General features: G+C 38.0%; 1 protein-coding gene across 5 annotated transcripts; it reads right to left on the bottom strand.

Moving 5' to 3' along the window:
• Window positions 1-139: 139 nt before the first annotated feature.
• Window positions 140-22,457, bottom strand: GABPB2 (GA binding protein transcription factor subunit beta 2). 5 transcript variants are annotated; one of them, XM_064282564.1, is made up of 9 exons: window positions 22,433-22,457; window positions 16,923-17,062; window positions 15,306-15,473; window positions 14,563-14,757; window positions 12,438-12,588; window positions 7,548-7,661; window positions 5,293-5,478; window positions 2,173-2,306; window positions 140-2,020 (listed from the first exon to the last, which is right to left on the bottom strand). In XM_064282564.1, exons 2-9 carry the CDS (start codon window positions 17,028-17,030, stop codon window positions 1,721-1,723), a joined length of 1,356 nt encoding a protein of 451 aa, XP_064138634.1. In that variant the 5' UTR covers window positions 17,031-17,062; window positions 22,433-22,457; the 3' UTR covers window positions 140-1,720. The 5 variants fall into 5 exon arrangements, with proteins under 5 accessions (XP_064138634.1, XP_003409526.1, XP_023403105.1 ...); XM_003409478.4 differs by lacking the exon at window positions 22,433-22,457 and adding an exon at window positions 22,185-22,370; XM_023547337.2 differs by lacking the exon at window positions 22,433-22,457 and adding an exon at window positions 20,357-21,879.
• Between the last annotated feature and the right edge of the window lie 67 nt (window positions 22,458-22,524).

Raw genomic sequence — 22,524 nt, 5'->3', positions numbered from 1 at the left:
GGCCAGTAGCCAAAACCAATTTCAAAACTGATTTTCTTTTTTGCCTTTAAACCTCTAATAGCCAATTCTGTTTGTTAAATTTGGTTTAGGGAGTTATGTTTTCAGTCTATTTTGAGCCCAAAATGATTCTGCACCTCTGGAAAACTGCAGCAAATTACTTTGTTAATCAAGGTAAATGGAGCCATGGTAACTGTCATTTTTTTTTTTTTTTCCAAATTAAAAATGCATGTTTTCCCCATGATCGCTGTTAAGAAAACCGTTTTCTAAACAGTCATTCAAATGTTTACTTGGCACATCTCCCTCTGGTTTCTACTTCTAATTTACAACAAAGCAAGCAAGCAAGTCTAGAACGATGAGGGCCCAATTTCAAAGGCAATAACCTCTTGTAATGAAGCCTCCTCCAACTTCTCTCTCTCCATCATATTCTTTCTTTTGTGAAAACTCCATGCTGACACAGAAAGAAAACCCAGCAATGAAACACTTTTCAAAAGTCTCTGGGCAGAGGCAGCAGGCATAGTGGGAAAGAAGGGAGAACAGGGACAAAGTACTTGGCCAGAATCTTTGGTTACTTACTTTATGGCACTGCTGGTTCTTATTCCCTTTGCCAACATTCACTGAGCACCTACGGGCACAGAGCTCTGCACCAGGCCCAAGCTTAAGAAAGCAGGACAGTGGGACAGTACACTCATCCCAAGTCAGCAGAAACAAAACTACCCGATACCCTCAGCATTCGTCTCTGTCTTCTTCTCTCTCTTTTTTTTTTTTTTGCATTTAAGAGGCTAACATCTAAGCTCCACAGAAAGGCACACGTGTCCTAGGTGACAGTTATAAAATTCAACAGTTTTATAAAATTAAAGAGTTTGAGCTCGATAGTACATAAATGTCTGAAAGTAAGTTGTTCCGACAACAGACTACCCTCCTGTTTGCAATTTTACAAAATCCAACCAGAATAAAGCTTGTATCTCAAGACCAGATTGTTTCATAACCCCATAAGCCTCTTCTAGGCCACCTTCCAGCTTTGTGGAAGCACAGCCTGAAGGATTTTGGTTTTAGATACACTTCTCCCACATAAATAAGTTTTCTTTCCCTTCCAGTTTTTAAAAACTCTGTTTCAGTTTCTTTACCTGGAATCTGAGCTATGACATACAGTGGATGCAAATTTGCCAGGCAACTGCACACATTCCTTCTCAATGAAATTAACTTAGGATAGTTGGGAGCGCTTGCTCCTTTGGCAGTGATTTTCCTTCTCTCTTTCCCAAAGCTGGCTTCTAACATCCTTTCCCAATTAGTTTTCTTCTCTAACAGATACATATATCATAAATCCAAGGCAAATTTTCAGGTCACCTGATGTTACAATTATTAAAGGCACTGGGTGTGTATGTATTAGGAATGTTATCTTAAAATCTTTTGATACAAAGTCAGTTACTTAAAAAACAACGAATGAACCCATAACATCCAGCATTCCTTTACCTCTATTCTGAAAGTAATGATGTGAGCTGAGTAATTTGGTCCTTATTCTTTTGGCCCCTCAGAAGAAATGTCCCCTAAATTTGGCTTTCAATTTTCCAGTTGCACAGATAGCTTTCCTGAGCCTAAGCATTGTACCCTGCTATAGTTTTCTTCTTAAGGACAGTCTTAATTTTTATACAATGTTTGTCCCCTGTATTTTTTCTTTAAAAGTGAAAAAGATGGACATAGTGCAAGTTGTGGCCCTTGTATGTTAGGATGAAACAGTTCCCATGGAAACTCCAGTGTGAGGCTCCGTGGTCTCTGGTGCCCCAGTCATTTCTGTCCCTCTCCCTTCTACCTCCCCCTCTGTGACTACTACAGTGTCTACCTCAGCCACCTCTTCAACCATGGTGATATCAACTCCATTGGGCTGCTGTCGGGCCATGGCCTCCAGCTTGAGGCGGTACTGTTCTGCCTCTTGCTCTTTCTTTAGGAGCTGGTGTCGGTATTCCTGAGCTCTTCGATTGGCTTCCTGGAGCTGCTGCTGTAGTAGTGCTCTTTCACTGCCTTCCTACAAAAGTAAACCATGTCACCACCATGTAAGAATTCTTGATCATAGACTATCCAGAGAGTGACAAAAAGATAAAGAAGGGTTCAAGCCTTTAAAGTTATGGCTTTCAATTCTTTCCCTTCTCTTCTCTCCACCACTGCTAAAAACATTACCTTCCTTTCCTCCACACTGTTTGTCATCTCTTCTATCCTTGGTTTCTTAGCCAGTGGCAAATTCTCTGCTGCTTCTTCTTCTTCCTCTTCAATTACAGTCTCCTCTGCAACCTGACCAGCAGGTACAGTTAGAACTACAAGCCAAAGGACATCAATTGGAGGTAATGAATACATAGTAAAACAAAGAGATTTTGTTTTTAGTTTAAAAAAATTGAAATATGTTCTCCAAGATCTTATTTTTCATACTTCTTTGGGTTTTAGAATCAACATGTAAAAACATGGCCTTGCAAAGAGAATCATAAAGGATTAGAGAAGCACTAAGAAGGCTTCAGAAAGAAGAGTAGTGATTTGCAGGTCTGGAAGCCTTGCAGGTAAATCTCGTATCTGCGGTTCTTATAAAAGGTGCTATGACTAATTAGCTTATCTATTCTGCAGGAATAACCTGTCTAAAGAAGGTCTGAAGTCTTTACATAAGATTTTTGAGAAATCTCTAACGAAAGCAGTTTGCCATTAACTGTACTTAATTAATTGTTTCTCTTTTTAGAGATGAGTGAAAGAAGGGTCAACACAAACACGTGAATGTAACACACACAAGATGTACTACATACCTATCAGAACAGCTAAAATGAAAAATGGTAATAATGCCAAATGCTGATGAGGATATGAAAAAACTCGATTATTCATACGTTACTGGTGGGAATGTAAAATGGTAGTCACTCTAGAACATACTCTGGCAGTTTCTTACAAAACTAAACATACATTTACCATATAACCCAGCAACTGCACTCTTGAGCATTTATCCCAGAGAATTGAAAACCTGTATTTACATAAAAACCTATATGCGACTGTTCATAGCAGCTTTATTAGTAATAGTCAAACACTGGAAACAACTCAAATGTCCTTCAGTCATTAAACAAACCTTAGTACATCCATACCTTGGGATAATACTCAGCAATAAAAAGGAATGAATTACTGATACATACGACAACTTCAATGACTCTTATGGGGAATGCTAAAAAAGTCAATCTCAAAAGGTTACATATGGTATGATTTCATTTATATAACATTCTTAAAATGACAAAAAAATACAGATGGAGGACAGATTAGAGTTGCCAGTAGTTGCCAGGAGTTAGGAATGGAGTGGGTTGGGGAAGGCAGTAGCTATGGATATAAAAGGGTAGCACCTGGGATCCTTACGACAGACTCTTCTGTATCTTTACTCTGGTGGTATACACACAAGTCTACACATGTATTAAATTGCATAGAACTAAGTACACACACACACACACACACAAATAAGTACATGTAAAACTGGAAAATCTCAATCGGACTCATGGATAATATCAATGTCAATCTCCTGTTTGTGATATTATATTATAGCTATGCAAGATGTTAACACTGGAGGAAAATGGGTGAAGGATAGATGGGATATCTCTATATTATTCCTCACAGTCACCTCAAAATAAAAGGTTAAAAATGTATATTTAAGTTTTAGGATGCATTACGATTTAACAGAAAAATCTACCTAGTTATTTGGTTTAGCTGATTTAAAAATTAGCTTGTATTCCTTAAATATTTGTCAGTTGATGACAGTGGAAAGCAGCTTAGATATATACTGAGTGAAGATGGGAGTTTAGTCTGGGATTTACAATCTGGTGTGGGTAATTCATGAAATCTCGGTTTTCCTTCTTTGGACCTGGTTAAACACATTAGTAAAAAGTAGTTCATCTAGGCAAAACCTCAAATTCTATTATTTTTCTCCAAAGCAACTCACTTCTCATTTATTTGTCTCCATTACAGGCAAAGTCTTTCACCTACCCAATGAGCCCCCAAAACATAAAATGATAATCATGTTCACAAAAACATCAAGTAGTATATTTACAAATAAGACTAATAATGATTTATGATAACAAGGCTTGGATTATAAAGATTTAATTCCTATTCTCTCTTCCCATACAGCAGAGATTCATCACCTCAAAATATTTGCAAATTATAAAACTCTCATAATCATTTAGACCAAGCCCAAAATGTGGTGACACAAAGAAAGGCCATTCTGCCAATCCTTCTCTCTCCAACCTCTAATATTTTTAAGGAATAAAGTTATGACAGACTGGTTTCTTTAAAAAAAATTTTTTTTTACTTTTTTTAAATTACTTTTTCTTCTTAGATGCAGTTTATTTTTATAAATGTGATAAATCATCTCAGTATTTTTTGAATAATATATTCACATATTCAAAAATCAAAAGGCATAAAAGTATATTCAGTGAACAGTTTCCCATCCACCCCTAGCTACCTTTCCCGGAAGTAAGCACTGTTACCAGTTTCCTGCGTATTCCAGAGACTGTCTATGTAGCACACGATGCACACTGCCCTGCATCTTGCTCTTGCCATTTAACAACGTATTTTGGCAGTTGGACCATATTGGTATATAAGACGTTTCCTTCTTGTTGTTTTTTCTTTTTATAGCTGCAGAGTATTCCACTGTTTAGTTGTACCATAATTTATTTATTCATTCCCCTACTGACACATACGTAGGTTCTTTTTTTATCTTGGGCTATTACAAATAACACTGTAGTGAACAGCTTGGTATATATGTCACTTCTGTGTGTGTGGGTATAAATTCCTAGGGGAGAACAAAACATTTTTAACCAAATGGTATGTACATTTTTAATACTGATAAGATATCGCCAATTTGCTCTTCAGCGGTTGCATTAACGTACACTTTCACCGGTACAATATGAGAGTGCCTATGTCCCAAGACCCTTGACAACACCAAGTCTGTAGTGGTGTCTCAGTGCACTATGTATTTGCATTTCCCTTGTTACGAATGAAGCAGGTTGAACATATTTTCATATTTTTAAGAGCCATTGGTATGTTCTTTTCTGTGCACTACTGGTTCCTATTATTGGCTCTTTTTCTACCAGATTATTGGCTTTCACTCTCAAATTTTATATATACTAGGGGAATTAACCTTTGCCAGACTGGTTTCTTCTTTTTCAGAGTTTCTTTGCCTCTTCTTCCACCTGGCATCTTCCCAATCCCATTATTTGCCTTAATGCCTCAGTTTTAGGCAAGTGCCGAGTGTCTAAAATACTTAATTGTCTAAGTGAGACAACTCACCTTGCTGTCCATCTTGCATAGTTACAATAAATGGCTGGCCAATGCCTCCAGTAGGGATTGCAGTTTGGAGATTACCCAGAGGGACTCCATCTGTCACTATGGTGATGACCCTCTGGCCTCCACTCCCCACCACTTGCTGGATTGATGAGTCAACAGAATTTCCTTCTAGGATCTCCTCTGAATTGGCTAGAGATGACAAAGGTAAATTTAAAATTTCGGTGTTAAAAAACAAAACAAAGCACGAGTACAGCAATTTTAGCCTTCTTGAAACTGATAATAGTCAGGGACAGAAGAGAACTTGAAAACACTGTTGGATTCAACAGTTTACAAAAGCAAGCTCTTGTGAACAATGCTAAGTCAGAGGAGAAAAGAAAACAGTATCTTCTTAAATGTCCTCAGTGAGATGTTAATAGCTTGCACTAAAAATGGATTCTATTTACAAATGAGCTTTCAAATGCTGTTTTAAGTATGCTTAAATGTGTTTGTTTGTTTTGTAGGAAATATCAGAGACCTTAATAAACTAATGAGCACCATGATTCTCCAATGAAGGATAAGATGGGTTGAATTACCCAAACGTACTTGATCTTAGAATCTATTTTTCAGGGAGGATCTTTAAAGCCTAAATAAATCTGAGGAACTTAGGGGGGAAAAAACTGTAAATTAGAGTGGATCTATTTCTAAAAGAAAATGGAGACATTTAATGGTGAATTAACAAAATAATATATCAAGTAGTCAAAGCACTGAAGAAGTTTAACAGGCAAAAATAGCAGATAGCTTCTCCCATCTAACAGACCAGCAATAATATCAGTATCAGCTAACACTTACTGACTGCTTACTATGTGTCAGGTCCCTTGCTATATGCTTTACACGTATTATGTTGAGTCAAGATTTTCAGTTTGATTAGCCAAAATTCCAATAAACTAAGCACTATTAGGGGAAACAGATGTCCTGGTGGTGCAGTGATTAAGAGCTCAGCTGCTAACCAAAAGGTCAGTGGTTTGAACCCACCAGCCGCTCCATGAGAGAATGATGTGATGGTCTGCTTCTGAAAAAGATTACAGCCTTGGAAACCCTATGGTACAGCTCTACTCTGTCTTGTAGAGTTGCTATGAGTTGGAATCAACTCTATGGCAACGGGTTATTAGGGGAAACAGTTCCTACCACTATCTAATTTCTAATTGAGATCATTTCTCTATTTAAAAAGTAGGTAAAACTTTGCAACAAGGGGGATATGGACTATCTGTATTAGACACATTCAGGTAGTCCAGTGGAAATAGAGTATTTACACCCCTTAGAAATAAGGAACCAGAATATGTTAGAGCTGAAAGGACCTTGATAGAAAATCTAATACAACCATCATGCTAGAGACAAAGAAACTGAGACCTGGAGAAATTAAGTGATTTATCCAAGATCGAAGAGCAAAACCACAGGATAGCAAGGACAAGTTGAATCCACTCCTCTCCCCTCTGCCATGCTGTCTACTCATACTTATCTGAGTAGATTTTTATGACTCCTGCTAGTAGGAAAAACAGGACTGGAAGAATGTTCCCACCACCCAACTGTCAGTGGCAGAAAGAAATCAGAACAATCTGCTTTTATTTAAGATACAGCAGACTCCCAGAGGGTTTCAGAAAGATTCTTGGATGACTATTGAACCTTGCCTTTACTATGTGAAGCCCTAAGCCTTTTCCCCATAGACCACTAGTTTTGGCTAAGTGACTTGAAACTTTTTTGTTTTAAATATCCAAAAAGCACTATACAGCATGCATCTGCCCCACTCCATTGGAAATGCCAAAATAACATCTCCAGTGAAAATAAAACCCAGCCAGCCTGGAGTACACTGGGTATAACAATGAGAGAGGTAGCAAGCAGTCTCCTGTATTTTGATACTTTAATGTAAGATATCTAGGCTGCTATTTTGAATCATTCTATGACAGCATTAGTCAAAACATAACAGAGTATTTCCAAAAAATCTGCTAATATAAGACTAAATATTTCAATCTGAAGCAACTGGAGCCAGGGCAAACAAACTTGAAACTGCAAAAATACAAAGGAATAATTCAATCATTCTCTGTTATTTTTCAGCTCTCTGATTATATCACTTACAAATTTTCTTTCTGATGCTCAACGAGTCTACATCCCTAGATGCCTAATTAACCATAATTCTTTAATATTTCATGCAAATTAAGTCTGCTGGAGATTTAAAAACAAAAGAAGAAAGTGGTGATTTCACCTAGCAGATATCCCTTACCTACCTGTGGCTCTGGGTGGGTTGGAGAGGGGGGCTGATGCCTCAGCAAGAGCTGCAAGAGTGGCCAACACTGAGGTGGTAGAATTTGAGAACTGTACTCTTGAGGCATGGGGGTCACCTATTTCAGTAAAAAAGGCAAATGAGGTCCACCGGAGACAGTAAATTGAAATGAACTAAAAATGGCTTATTAAATCAAAACTCCAGCTTTTCCCTCCAATGTCCTTAATCCTGCTCTCTAATCTAAACTGATATAAAGCAATTACCAAGGTTAAATCTCGTTTACAGTCTTAAAAGTTTTTCTCTTAAAGGACATTAAATTCATATGTTTAGTATAGAGCCACTATACTCTCGTTGGATCATTCTCTTGGCATGGCCAGCGATGGACGTTGGCAGCTAACAGACAGGAGGGCCGCCGACGCACTAGACTGGCTGTGCAGAGCTCTCCTTGGCAGCAGGCAGTAAGCCTACAAAGCATGCCTCACCCCAAACTAACTAACACCGAGGCAAAAGACCTCACATGGGCTTCATTCAATCATACCGCCTCTGTCCATTAGCTGGACAGGTGGAGAGAAGAATAGGACTGATGCCTAGCACAAGGAAAGTAAAAAACCTAAGGTTTCCTATGTTGAATTTCAAAAATAGTACAATGGATTAATGCTAAAATAATTATTATCCACTTTACTTATGTCATGAAGTGCTTTTTAGCTTTCATCATAACCTGTTGTCTTATGTCTGTGGGCTACTCTTACAGTATAAATTCCAAGAGGTAGCGTATTAGTTCTGACAACAAGCATGTCTAACTTTCTGAACCAAAAGTATTACTCAAAAGGTTTGCATAAATCTAACTTTTATAAAATGAATTACATTTCCTTATGTCTTTTGCCGTAATTTCAGAGATAATTATTATGCTAGTCAGTGATTTATTGCCTCATAGCTCTGAATCTACTCTTCTTGTCCTGTCTTGTCATATTGGAGCTGGACCCTATAAACGTGTCTCCTTTGTCAGCTGGCGTGAGATTAAGCTTTCTCAGTATAAAAGTTATGGCTGCTCCGCATATCTGATACTCCTGTATTCTTTAGGGTTTTCCTCACATAGTTAATCCACTGTTACTAGTTAATAATCCTTGTGTGTAAATTTATAAATTACATATTTATAAAAATTTGAAATTATATATATGTATAAATGTATATCATTATATAAATTACTGTGTAGTCTTGTCTCCTGACTGGACTCTGACTGATACACTTATCTTCTTTTTAAATGTACTCTTAATTTTTAAGTTTTCCCACTATCTATGCTTAAAGATTCTTTCCACTGTTTCTTCTATCAAGAAGTTAGTTATCTGGAAAACACTTAAGGAAACTCCCATATAACACTCTTTACAGTGAATCCTTCCACAGAGCAAAGACCCTTTTTCTGATACGACTAATCTAGGTAATCTCTTTTATACATTTTAATTTCGGGGATTACTTATGTAGTACCTTTTATAGCCCCAAAGCTTAAGCAGAGCTTTTGGATGATTACTGTGGAAGTGGGGATGAGGGCTGAGACAGTGATGATACACCCAATTTATTCTAATTCTCACATAAAATACCCAGGGAACGACAGCCTGAGTGGAACACAGTGCCTGACCTTCAGAAGGAGACTATCTAATGACTCCTATGCAGAACAAGATCCAGCTACATCATGTTCTCTAATTTTCCTGCTTGATTCATGCTTTTCTCATCACCCAGTCTGTCATACCAAATGCTGACATAAGAACCCACAACCTCCCCTCCTCAAATGAAACAAACAAGGAACAAGCAATTTATAGGTACAGGCAGTCCCTCATTGAACGTCTGTCCAACTTACAACCCGTATTAAAAATTCAAGGTACATACAATGGTTTGTAATAACTAATGGGTGCTACTTTTGGATGCACATCAAACCATTATTATCATTATTATTGTATTATTACGTTAAAGATGTTTTAGCAGATCTGGAAGCGCTTCGTTAATGTTTTTATGCATAGAAAGGTATACTATATACTAAAACAAACATTTGACTAACGTTAGATACGAACCGTACCTAACCATTCCTTTTGACTTAGGCACAAATTTGACTTAAAGACAGATTTAGGAATGGAACTCGTTCGTAATCCAGGGTCTGGCTGTATGTTCCTCATATAGGTTGGAATATGATTTTTTCAAGCTTATAAATCACTAACAATCAAAAAATAAGGCTGTTATAATTAAAGTTCAAGCAGGCTAAGCATCAGGTAGGCCACCCAGCTAAAGGGGAATGGCTGGGTAAAACTGCTTCATGACGAAGGCATCACGTGCTTTTTAGCGTATGATGATTCCAACCTAAGGGTGTTTTCTCTTTGATTCAAACATAACTCACCCAACTTCCCCTCAACAGCAAAATGAAGAAAGAACATTTGTGAAAAATCAGGTTTAGTATTCTGACATACACAGTGGAAACTGATAAGAGACAATGCAAATTATCTCTTTAGACTTATCCCAGTAAATTTTAATAAAGTACATCCGTTGTTCAAAAATGTTTATTGCTCCCTTGTTCTCAGTATAAGTCTCAACAACAGCATCCACACACCTTTTACAAAAGAGAGTAAAATGTGTGTGGATGCTGTTGTTTTTGGAAGGGAGGCGGCATTATTAGTGATGACTCTGTTACCTATTTGGAACATGGCTTATAAAAATAAACTCTTCAGACCAAGATTTAGGAGGGTGTGCTATGGCAGGCCAGACAATCTCAGTAAAATAGTGAAAACCAGACCCAGAGAAGCTAAGTAACTTGCAGCTCACACAGCTAGTGAGTGTCAGAGTCCATACTGGATGCTAATTCATCTGATTCCAAAGTGTGTGCTTTTGATGAACCAATACAAAGCTATTTATATTCAACTTTGAAGGGCATTTTACGATCATGCAGAAACAGGAAATTCATCTTCTCAACTGTGTTTTGCCCTGATTAATGTTCAGTCTGCCTTTCTAAATGGCCACGGTGGTACTTATGATGACTGATATCCTTGGTCACAAATGGAAAACTGAAAGCAAACTTTGCAGCCTGGAATTTGGTATCAAAAATACCCAACAAAATGATAATAACAGGACACTTTCAGTTAATTCTTAAAGATACTATCGGATGATGGAAAACAAGAGGCTCACCCACCATTCAGAAAAAGAAAATTCTTCAGCCCAGTTTAATAACAACCTGAATTTGTTCTATAACTTTTGTCCTTTCTTTCATCTGTACTGATTTACCATCAGGTAGGCCATAACTGCTTCATAATTAAGATGACATTGGCGAGGTCAGGTGTTTGTGATTTAGCAATTTCAATTTGCAGTTGCCAATACAAGAGAGGAGAGAAAGAAGAGTAGGTCTGCCAAAAGCAACAGGACAACCATGACACTGGCCCATGGGATCCAAGGCAAAAATAATCTCTAACCTGAATGTGGTCTACTTAACACTCTAGATTAGGGTCTGGAGAATTTCAGTAGATGCACTAAAGGCCAACTTGAGCTCTTTTCACATGTGTGAACTTTTTACTGGCTTCTAAAGACTTTTGGATTATAAAAGTACTTGTTCTAATCAGTGTAGCTTAAACCACTTCAAATCCACAGGGTTATGAATGATCTGATTATATGTATTAAAAAATATATGTACAGTTAAGCTAAAAAAATTTTTAAACATCCAGCTGAAGCAAGGTGGTCAATTTTTAAATGACAGTTGACGGTCTAAAAATATGAAAGTTACTACTGCCCCCTTGTGGTCATGACAGAGTCACTTTTCACTGAGAAGGCATATTTGCATTGACAATAGGTATTATAGAAGTGGGAACCCTGATGGCATAATGGTTAAGAACTGTGAGTGCCAGCCAGAAGGTCAGCAGTTCAAATCCACCAGGCGCTCCTATACAAACCTATACGGTCACTATGAAATACAAACTCTGAAAGTCTCACAACATTCTTATAAAACAGGTATAATATCCAAATTTTACAAATAAGTAAACAAGGCTTGGAGAAATAAGTAGTTATTCCAAGGTCAAGCTAGTCAATAAACAAGTGTTTGAACCCATTTCTGAATCCAAAATTCTATGTGCATTATATATATGTTTCTTCTACTTTATCACACTGCCTCTCAGTAATAATACCTCATTCAAGATCCTTCCTTTGATATTACATAAACTTAACTAGGAATACTTAACTATTATATAAACTTAACTAGGAATACAGTTGTTTCTTTTTAAATGCAAGTCAGAAACAGAAAAAGAAATGAGTCAATGGGAAAAGTTATTTAAATGGAGACACAGGTTCCTCCATTGTAAAACAAATATTTGTAAAACGAGATGTTGAAAACAAATTCATTTGCTCCTTTTTGGATAGAAGTTTTTGTTAAAAACACATGGGTCTCAAAAAATCAGCACCAAGTGCTTTTTCCTGTTATTTTGTTTTAAATATGCTCTCAGGCAAACCAAGACTTTATTCAGTACTTTACTGAAATAATCACTTGTACCTCTTTTATATCACCTCTCCACTTGTTCACTTTTGCGTTATTTGCTACTGCTTTAAATGCTGAATATTTCACTATTTCCCAAGCAGTGCCATATTGAGACACTCTTGTATTTTTTTTATATAACACTGTAGGATATTTTACTTTTATCAGAATTAGTATCCATGTATAATCCCTATGTCTGATATTCCCTCAGTTTATGTAAAATTTTTCCCCAGAAAGATTAAATGTATTAAGTTTAAGATCTATTATAAATCTTCTGTTTTGGGGAATATTTTAATAAAGGGGTAGGTATCGGAGAGATTCTCCACTCATCTCATGGGAAAACCTGGGATTCTGTTCATTTTTAAGTCTAAGATAAACGCCACATTATCAGAACGTTACCTGAGGTTGTTTTGGTATTGGCTGAAGAAACAAGGCTAGCGAGGTTTACAACTTCTCCGGAGGTGAAGATGAATGGAGCAGCCATAGTCACAGGGCTAGTCACAGGGTTGGCTCTCTCAGGATTGGCGTTCACCTGATTCTGCATTGCTTCCTACCAAGCAAGGCAGGATATTTCAAAGTCAGGACACTTATTAGCCTTAGCTATACAGTCACTGAACAGTCCCCTCCACCCCCCAACCCTTGACAACCCTCTATCAAGCAGAACTAGTTCTGGCACACAAAGTCCCAGGGAGCTCAGAGTTCTCATTAAGACTGTTGTTTTCAGACCAGGACAACAGAGATGTTACGTTGTTTTCCTAAGCTTGTTACTACTTTAGAGCAGCAAAGGTGTATTATTTGCAAAAACTTCTAGACAATTCACTTAACCTCTTTAGATCTTGGGTTTGTTTGTTTTAAAAATGAAGGACTTGGCCTAAATAGTCCAGAAAATAATTTCCAGCACTAATATTCTATGATCAATTATCTACTCATCAACATGCTGGCAGGAGATCCCTTATGCCCTGCAGAGAACAATAGTCTCCAGAGTTTTGTCCAACTATGTGTTCCATTCTACCACTGAAAAAATTCCTAGGAGAATATGTAACAAGCAAACAAATTAGTGCCAGATTTTAAAGTCTAGTTCCATATGCTGCATTTTGCTTCCAGGATATCTGCTCAATTTCCCTGGGAAAAAAAAAATGCTTATGTTTATTTATTCATTTTTGTAGTTTCAGAAGTAGTTTTTTACAAATATGACCACTACTAAAAAAGTCCAGTTATGAAAGAGACTCTAAACAAGGAATTGAAAGTTGAAAAGGATAACCAGTCTATAGAGAGCCATCTGTCAGTAAAAACAGAACCTGAAAATGCAACAAAAATGGTATCTATTTTTCATATATAACTCTCCCCTTGCTAAGAACTTCAGTAGAAATAGATTATCCATTCTCTGGTTACTGTTAAATTCTTCCTTGAATCTGCTTCTTTTATCTGTCACATCCTTAGTTCAAGTCCTCACTGGATCGTGCCTGGACTAATTAAAGTTACTAAATAGCTCTTAGCCTAAGCATCTCCTCTTTCCAGTCTGTGTGCCACACTCCAACAATTATTTTTATAAAACAAGTCTAATCATATCAATCATCCTCTATCTAAAAGCTCCTATTGAATTCTCACTGCTTATGAAACAGTCCAAACTCCTCAGCATGCCATACAACACCCCTACTTCAGAGCCCAGCCTAACTCTCAAGCCTTAACTTTTGCTATTCCCAAACTCTACTTCCTTTGCCCATTCTCAAGTCACAGGACTACTTACTGTTTCCTGAACATTTCAGGTTCTTTCACATCTCTATGTCTTTGATTTGCTCTTCTCCTAGCCTAGACTATTATTTTCTCACTTCTCTGCCTATTTCTCCTTCAAGACTCAGTTCAAATTTTACATGTACTTTAAGCATCATTAAAGCTCCCTCCTCTGTGCTCATGTATCACTTGCTAGATATGTTTGCCATGTAGTATTATAATGCTTTATTTCCTGTCTTTGACCTCCATGATGCTGTAAACACTCCAATAGCAGGGACATGTCTTATAGTCTTTGTATTCCCCATCCTATTGTCCCTAACCTAGAATAGGTATACAAGTGCCTGCTTAAGAAATTAATGAGTGAAATCATCACAGCTAGCTAATTTTTAATTCTGAGATGGCTTACTTATGACCTAATATGCTTTAGAGCTATGTGCTGTCTTGTATCAGTTGATGCACACTCAAAAAACACAAAGTGGCTTTTACTATTATCTCAAGTTAAGCCTAATCAGAACAGGAAATGAGAAATTTTCACATGGAGAAAAAAAAAAACCCAAATAAATAATATAAAGCCAAATTAAATGTTATTTTTGAATTGGCTACACATTGCTCTTCAACCATCAGGAAAAATTCAGGGCTCCATAGAATTTTTTTTTTTTAAAGAATCTAATAGCTTTGAGTCACAAGACTGAAACATTCTAGAAGTGCTACTTTGATCATTTTGATTCAGCTCCTACAAAAAACCCTTAATTTCAATTGAAGCATACTCTGGGGAGTATAAAAAGAACCACACCTGGAGAATGACCAGTATCTCGGCATTGTTTTTTTCCAGGGCTATGTCAAAGGCAGATTTATCAAATTTGCTGAAAGCATGGACATCAGCTCCATACTTGATAAGCAGCTCTACAACATCTCGATGGTGGTGCTCTGTGGCCCAGTGCAAAGCTGTCATCTTCAGCATGTCCTTGGCATTCACATCTGCACCATTCTGTCACAGAAAAAGTAATTTTTCCAACAGATACTGGTTATAGCAACACAGGTGCAAGATCCCATCACCAAATACAGATGATTTCCATAGTGATTACACATATTCAAATTTAGATCACGTTTAAGAAATATCAAAGGGAAAACATTTCTCAAATTCTCCTGAATGCTGACAGGCATAATGATTTCAATGAGTGGGTCTTCTAAGGACATCACTGGGAAATTATGACAGATGGGCGAGGAAGGGGAAAAGAACACATTTTTGTTGCATTTATTAACAGAAAGCTGAGTGCCTGATAAAACAGGCATCAGTGCAGAGAACACCTGCAGAAAGGGAATGAAGAAAAATCAATAAAGTCTGTTTACCCTTTAAAAGATTAGAAAACAAACTCCTCAGAGCCATGCTGACTCCTGAAAGAGATGCAACTCAATGCTATAAACTGTCCTAACTTAATCCTTCCCAGCCCAGTTTCCTACCACCTGTACAAGTAAGAAAGCAGGGAGGTGGATGTCTTTTTTCCCACACAGCCCCCGCCACTATTCTTGCTTTACCCTAACAAGCAGTTCCACAATGTGCGCATGTCCATCAGCTGCAGCCATGTGCAAGGGGGTTCTGTCCACTTTGGTCCGGGCATCCCTGCTAACTCCAGCTCGAAGGAGCACTTCCGCTGTGGAATAATGACCATACTGGGCTGCAAGGTGGAGGGGTGATGTTCCAAGCTGTGGGTGGGAAAACAATAACTCATTGAATATCCGCTGTGTACAGAGCCCTGGATCATCACTGGGGAGATACAAATGAACAAGAGGTGAATTCTACTATTCCTGTCCTTGGGGAGAGGATTTGATTGGGCAGATAGGACTGAAGAAATTATTTAATTAAAAAACCGACAATATACTAATGGGAAAATAAATATAGCACCAGCTAAATAAGTGCTAAATATAATAGATTTAAGTCTGGTGGATTTATCAGGTAAGATTCCCTAAAGGATACGATTTGAAGCAGGGCATAGAAAAAGGTTAAAAAAAAAAAAATGGGTTCACAAAAGCATTCAGAGTCAGGGGTATAAGGGAAGGGAGCGGCAACTTCGAAACACTCTTAGAAGAAGGGTAGAGCCTAGAAAGCTACACATCAAATTTGAGGTACAAATTTGATTGGCTGGAATAGAAGTCTAAGTACAGCAAAACAAACAAGACTGATGGGATGAAGAGGCAAAAAAAAAAAAAAAAAAAAATGTAGCAATGGCACGTGGATGGCAATAAGCAAATCTATGCAATCTCAAAGAGGATTTTTTAAGAATTATCTATCAGCATCCACTTGACTAGAGATCTACCCCTTTCTTTGGGTTCCGCTCTTTATTTTAAACCGATTTCATTTATTTTTTTGCTTTTCATACATTCAGCTTCTCTGACTGTATTTAACTCACATTGCTCTTTTCAGGTCTATTTATAGAAATGCTAATCTCATGTGTTTTCTTTTCTTCCTTTTTCTGAGTGCTAAGAACCTGCCGGCCTCTATAGTTATGAATTAATCACCCCAGCATAGAGAACATTCTCTCATCAAATTGTTAAAATTAGGCAATGCTTACAAAATCTATGAGTGTTAAGAAAGCCCCATATTATAATCTGGGCATGAGTCTTCTGAAACTCTCTGCTTCCCAACTTAGCTGTCTAGTAGGCTCATGAAATTACACTTTGCTCTTTAACGTTTTTTTAAGAGTGGTAAAGGAAACAAAATGACTAGACTATTCCTTATTAACCAGGACATATTAGAGGAAAAAACCAGAATTTATTAGTTTAGAAATACACTCTTATTACGCCAATTTTGTTGAATTTCTAGCTAACTACAGAAGCCTGTAACCCAAGTGCACTCCAGGGAGAATTAAACCTTTAGAAAATACTCTAAAAAAGCATTACAGAAAATCACAAGCACACAATACTTTACAATTACCACCTATATATCCACAGGAGACTCTTTCAATTTGAAAAAAACTAAAAGAAAAAGAAAGCTACATATTCAGATGAGACACAGAAAACAAAACTCTTATAGGGGGAGCGAGGCAGAAAGGGAATGAAGAAAAATCAATAAAGTCTGTTCAGCCTCTAGGAAAAAGGTTGACAAAATTACACTTTGGGAATAATTTAATTAAGAGACCTTTCCACTAAGCTTACCCAGTCTGTGGTGAATGGGGCGCCATTTGCCATCAAGGTCCTCACTTCATCATCTTGGCCTTTTCTTGCTGCTTCTAGCAACCTCTTCCCCAAGTCCACCAAAGACATCTTTATGCATAGGAACAAATGTTTTCAGGAAGCTACAACCCAAACACAAGGAAGGCTGCCTATAAAATGTTTTTAGATTTCTTGTACTTTAATGTATATATGATACTTCTCAAGCTGACAAGCTGGTAGGTTACTTCCTTTCTACCTCATCTAACACAGAAAATCAGATATTTGGGAAGTTTCAAGTTCTAAACAATAGTTCTTTCATTTTCAATCTCCAGAAAAATACTTTGGAAATATGTGTAATATACTCCCCAAACAATTCTATTTCCACTTTTTTACTCTTAGGAATCAATAAAACAGCATTTTATCCCTTTGAAATGACCATGGGTTGCAATAGTTAAGAGCTACGGCTGCTAATCAAAAGGTCAGCAGTTCAAATCTACCAGCCACTCCTTGGGAACACGGAACACTCTGGGGCAGTTCTACTGTCCTACAGAGTCACTACGTGTCGGAATCCACTTGATGGCAACGGGTTTGGTTTTTGTTGTTGTTGTTTAGCACATTATTTTAAGGAACACAGCACAAAGTAATAAAACATACACCCTGATCATGCAGAACAGACTTTCAAATTCTCATGAAATCCAGACTGTCTGGAGTCATGGAGGCTAGATGAACCCTTGAAACTATTGCCCTGAGACAATCTTTAAACCTTAAACCTTCAACCAAAAATATCCCCTGAAGTCTCCTTAAAAACAAACAATAGTTAGCTTAAATAGTAAAAAATTTCTGCCTTGAGCATTGCGCTCTTTTAAGATATATATGGGATCAGACTGACAACAGTAACTCGAAAGATTAGATAGGAACCTTAGGGGGCAGTGAGTTTATGAATGGGGAGAAGTACAACTCAAAAAAGGAGGGTGAGAATGGTTACACAGCTTGAAGAACGTAATCAATGGCACTGTACACCTAGAAACTACTAAATTGGTGTATATTCTGTTATGTATGCCCCCAACAACAACAACAAAAAATGCACCCTGATCTTCAGGAAAGGGGCAAGAAGGATGTCCAGCTGTAAAACGGCTGCTTGATGAAAATTATGGGAGCTCACATTAACAATTGGAGCCCTGGTGGTGTACTGGTTAAGAAATCGGCTGCTAACCAATACGTTGGCAGTTCAAATCCACCAACTGCTCCTTGGAAACTCTATGGAGCAGTTCTACATTGCCCTAAAGAGTCACTATGAGTTGTAATCGACTTGACAGCAATTGTTTTTTTTTTTTTTTTTAACTAGCAACTACTCTTTCTGGAGGTTTGTAAATCTTTGGATGGCACTATGAAATAGGACACATCAAAGTTTCTAAATCAAACCCATTTGTTAACCTTGTTTTTATCTTCTGACAATGGTGTAAAGATATAATAACGCTCAAAGTTTAAGCTGAGCAAACTCTTGCTGCCCAAACACTGATCTGCCTAGGCCAGCAGTTCACAAAATACATTTATTGACCCCTGGGGGTTCCAGACCCTATGCTATAGGGTCCCTATGAGTAGGAATCGACTCGACAGCACTGGGTGGAAGGTTCCTGATAGCCTTTCAATTGTCCACAAAAACAAAACTATTTTTATTATTATATTAAGGCATTTTTTTGCCTTTTTTAATATGTTAACTTTTGCCCTGACGGTACAAATCCAACAGTGGGTATAAATGCTGGTGTTTTGTACAAATCAAACTACTGCTGGTCATTGTATTCTTCGCTGCCAGGTACTCTCAGGGGGAAAAGCCAGTTCCACTTAAGAATGTCCTTGATGAAGCAGTAAAAATTACTAATATTATTAAACCTTAAATATAAGTCTTCATAATTTCTGTGTGACAAAATCAGAAATATGCATAAAGCACTTCTGCTTCATTTACTTAATAGTGAAATATGATGGTTTTCTTGAGGGAAACACTGTGATTAAGTTGTAGGCTGAAGTAAATGCTTTTTTCCATGGAACACCATTTTTACATCAGAGAATGGTGAACAGGCAAACCAAGATATGAAGGCTTGGGTATAAGGCAAACATTTTCTTTAACATGAACAAAGTGAGCCTGTCACTTCATTATTTATTGCCAGTTACCAACTGTAATTTGAACTTTCAAGCAAAAATTAAAATTTTGATAAACCTGTACCCACCAGTGTGAGCTTGACAGCTTACTATCAAAGATTTTTCTGATGAAATTAGTGGCGATATTAATGAATGCGATTTTTTTTTCCGATATTATATAATCAAACGCATCAACGTTAGGAAGATCTGCATAATTTGCTGAAGCAGTATTCTCCAAATGACCGGTGTACAATGCTACAAAATCATGCATGGATAAAAAGATTCATTCTAGATGAAAGATAAACCAATGGGCAAGGTCACAGTGTACAAAAAGTTCACTGGTATGGTTTTGGATTTCTCAGTATACCTAACGTAAAAAAATGCCACTTATTGAGGTTTTATGTAGCATCAAAGAATATCCGCAATTATCTGAAAACATTATTGAAATGTTCCTTCCTTTTCCAAGCACATATCACAACAGATTGAATGCAGAAGAAGACATAAGCATCCAGCTGTCTAGCTGAAGAGATCTGCAAAAATATAAGACAATGCTATTCTCCTCGCTATTTAATTTGCAAGATATAGTTTTCATAAAAATGTTATTTATGTTAACATATAACGGCTCTATTATTGTTATATTTAAGTAATAAACATTAAAGAATTAATTTCTAAAACAGTAAATATCAATTGATATAATACATTGGAGCCCTCGATAATTTTTAAGAGTGTAAAGGAGTCCTGAAACCAGAAAATTTAAGAACCACTGGCTTAAGCAAAACATTCTGACACTTTACAATTTAATTTTCCTATCTATAGTGGAGAGTTTTATGCTCAAACTGGTGTCCAGTGGATCACCAGGGGAGTTTGTTCAAAATGAACATATCTGAGAACCTAGTCCGGGCCCTACTAGTGTGTTCAGGAGCAGAGCGTGAACTTTTTCAGCGTGAACTCTTATACTCCTACCTAAGCATCGGTTTTTAGAACTCAAGAATGTGCTAGAGAAAAAGTATAGCAAAACCTTCTTTTAGAACACTGATACTTTGCATTTCTCCACGGTTATCTTCATTCTAAAATATCGAATCTGTTTCTCAGTTTAATTATCTTATTACTAATAGTTAAAAACAAGAGCAAATTTTCAGGTGGTTCATTAGTCAGAAACGACTCCTTCACATTTTCTCAAAATGCATTATATACAAAAGGTATATCATCAAGACTTAAAAGCCTCTACAATGACTGATCATGAAAGGAAAGAATATTCTACACAAGGACGTTCAAAAACACTGGCATAAGGGTGGACTTACCTAGCCTAAAATGAAATTTCAACTCTAGTCCCTACCACAAAAAAGTATTCAGTTGGACGTTGAGGTATACATTTGAGAAATCTGGTTTGCTTCATGTTGTTGATTCTTCTAGAAATAAGACACTTTAAATAAGTTGATTTTATCCTGTGCAACTGGTGTCTTCAGCACCTGAACTCTTTCTTGCAAAATATTTCTGAGCAATCAATTTTTTCCACTATAGTCTGCCTTCAAACATATTTCTATTACTTTTCTTTAATTGTATTTGTGAGTAGCGTACTAGTACCACTAAATGGCAATCAACTTAAGTTTGTCATCCCATTCTCTAAATAGGTCACAAAATGTTTTATTTCCTAGTGTACAAAGATACAGCTAAACTTTGGAATTAGAATGTAAATAAGGTGTTACATTCTTTGCCCGATATAAAAAAAGGTTTCCTACAAATGTGTTCTTCAAGGCTCTTTTCTCCTCCTACCCTCAGTTGTTTTTTTCTTTTGAGTTAACCTGAAGCATCCATCTCAAGTAAAAGTAAAACATACCTTTTTAATAACAGCACTCTCGGTGACTCTGTACCATTCCCCTACTGTCCTATGTCAGTGCTGGCTACCAGACAAGAGATGTCGCCTAACAGACTAGAGGACAGTCTAGACACTGCGGAGCTCCCTGATTACTAAGAAGGAAGGGAAAACATTCTCCCTTAGGTTTTGTACCTCCACTTCCCTTGTGTATAAAATGAGGAAACACTGGTTTTACTTGCCTCCTATGATTTTGGAGTTGAGTAAAAGAACACAAAGCACCCACTCCCCTCCCCCCAAACAAACACACAAGAACTTTCAATAAGTGTGTTTTAATAATTTATGAAGTGCTTGAGCTCTTGACAACGAAGTACTCTATTTAATTAGGTGTAATTACATTTGTTTATATTAAGAATTTGGGTGGGGCAGTTCTCCCTCATTGTTGTCAAAGGATGTATGAAAACAAATGCTTAAGAACATCTCTACTGAACTGGGTGGGTCAAATGGTACGATAAAAATTTGGTCCCAAGCGGCCACAAATGTTGTCAAATTGCTGAAGGTAAGCCACAGAAAAATCTTCTTTTCCACAGGCGTTTAAAGAAAAAAGGGAGACCCTAGAGAAAAGTCCTTCTGGGAAAGGAATGGGATGATCTCTGCAGGGTACCGCTGGCTCAAGGAAATTTGTGAGAATAGGCAAAAACTAACGGAAAAGAGAATTGGAATTGAATTCATAATCTGACGATCAATTTTTTTTTCCTTTTGGCATTGCACACGACCCCACTGAGCCGCCAGCTGTACAAACTGTGCGAAGCTTGAGGCGGAGCCCTCACTATTCTTGTTCAGATTACCAGGCTCGCTAAAGTTATTATTGGGGTCAGTGAATTAGAGTTCTCGCTTCCCCCTCTAGCATAAACCCTCCAGTTCCTCACAGCCGTCTCCCGTCCTTCTGAAAGAAGGGAGTCAATTTGGGGTAAGAAGCCAAGGTCTCAGCCTAGGGGACAGCCCCCCGCCCGGGCTCCGCGTCGCCCCCTAGTGGTCACCTCTGTGGCCCTGGCTCCCCTTGGTCCAGCTCCCCAGCCCCAGGTCTTACACCCACCCCCTTCTTCACCTCTTCCCAGTCCCCTCCCCTTCCTTCCTAAAGCATCCCCTTCCTCTCCATCCGCGTCCCCCGGCTGCCCCCGTTCCAGTGAGGGGGCGCCGCTCAGTCAGCACCCAGAAGTACACCGCTACTCTGGGAAGGGGTGAGACCTCTCACGGCGCTCTGCCTTCCAGCTCTGACGCCCCCCACGGCCCACGCATCTCTTCTTCCCCCTCACCTCGTCCGGGACGCTGCCGGCTTCGCTTTCACCGAGCCCGCCAGTTTGGTCCCGTTTCCTTCTCTAGTTAAGACTCCCTGTCAGTGACGGTTACTTTTTGGCCTTTTCATATATGCATATTTTGGGGGCCTTTAACCCCCCCTCGTGGAGAAATGGAGGCAACAAAATGGCGGACCCGGAAGTGAAGGCGCAGCGAGGATAAAATCTGGCGGAGGAATGCGTGGAGGGGAAATGATTAGAAAACTCACATTTCCATTCGAAGAAAAGAGTAATACACTTCCGAGGCTCATTTTGTGTGTACCGAAGGCCTTTTGAGGTGAAAAAGTGTGTATGCAAGAGA

The sequence above is a fragment of the Loxodonta africana genome, chromosome 3, assembly GCF_030014295.1.
Source record: "Loxodonta africana isolate mLoxAfr1 chromosome 3, mLoxAfr1.hap2, whole genome shotgun sequence".
In the NCBI taxonomy this organism is placed as follows: domain Eukaryota; kingdom Metazoa; phylum Chordata; class Mammalia; order Proboscidea; family Elephantidae; genus Loxodonta; species Loxodonta africana.
Note: the sequence above shows the minus strand (reverse complement) of the source record. Positions and strands in the feature narration are given on the sequence as shown.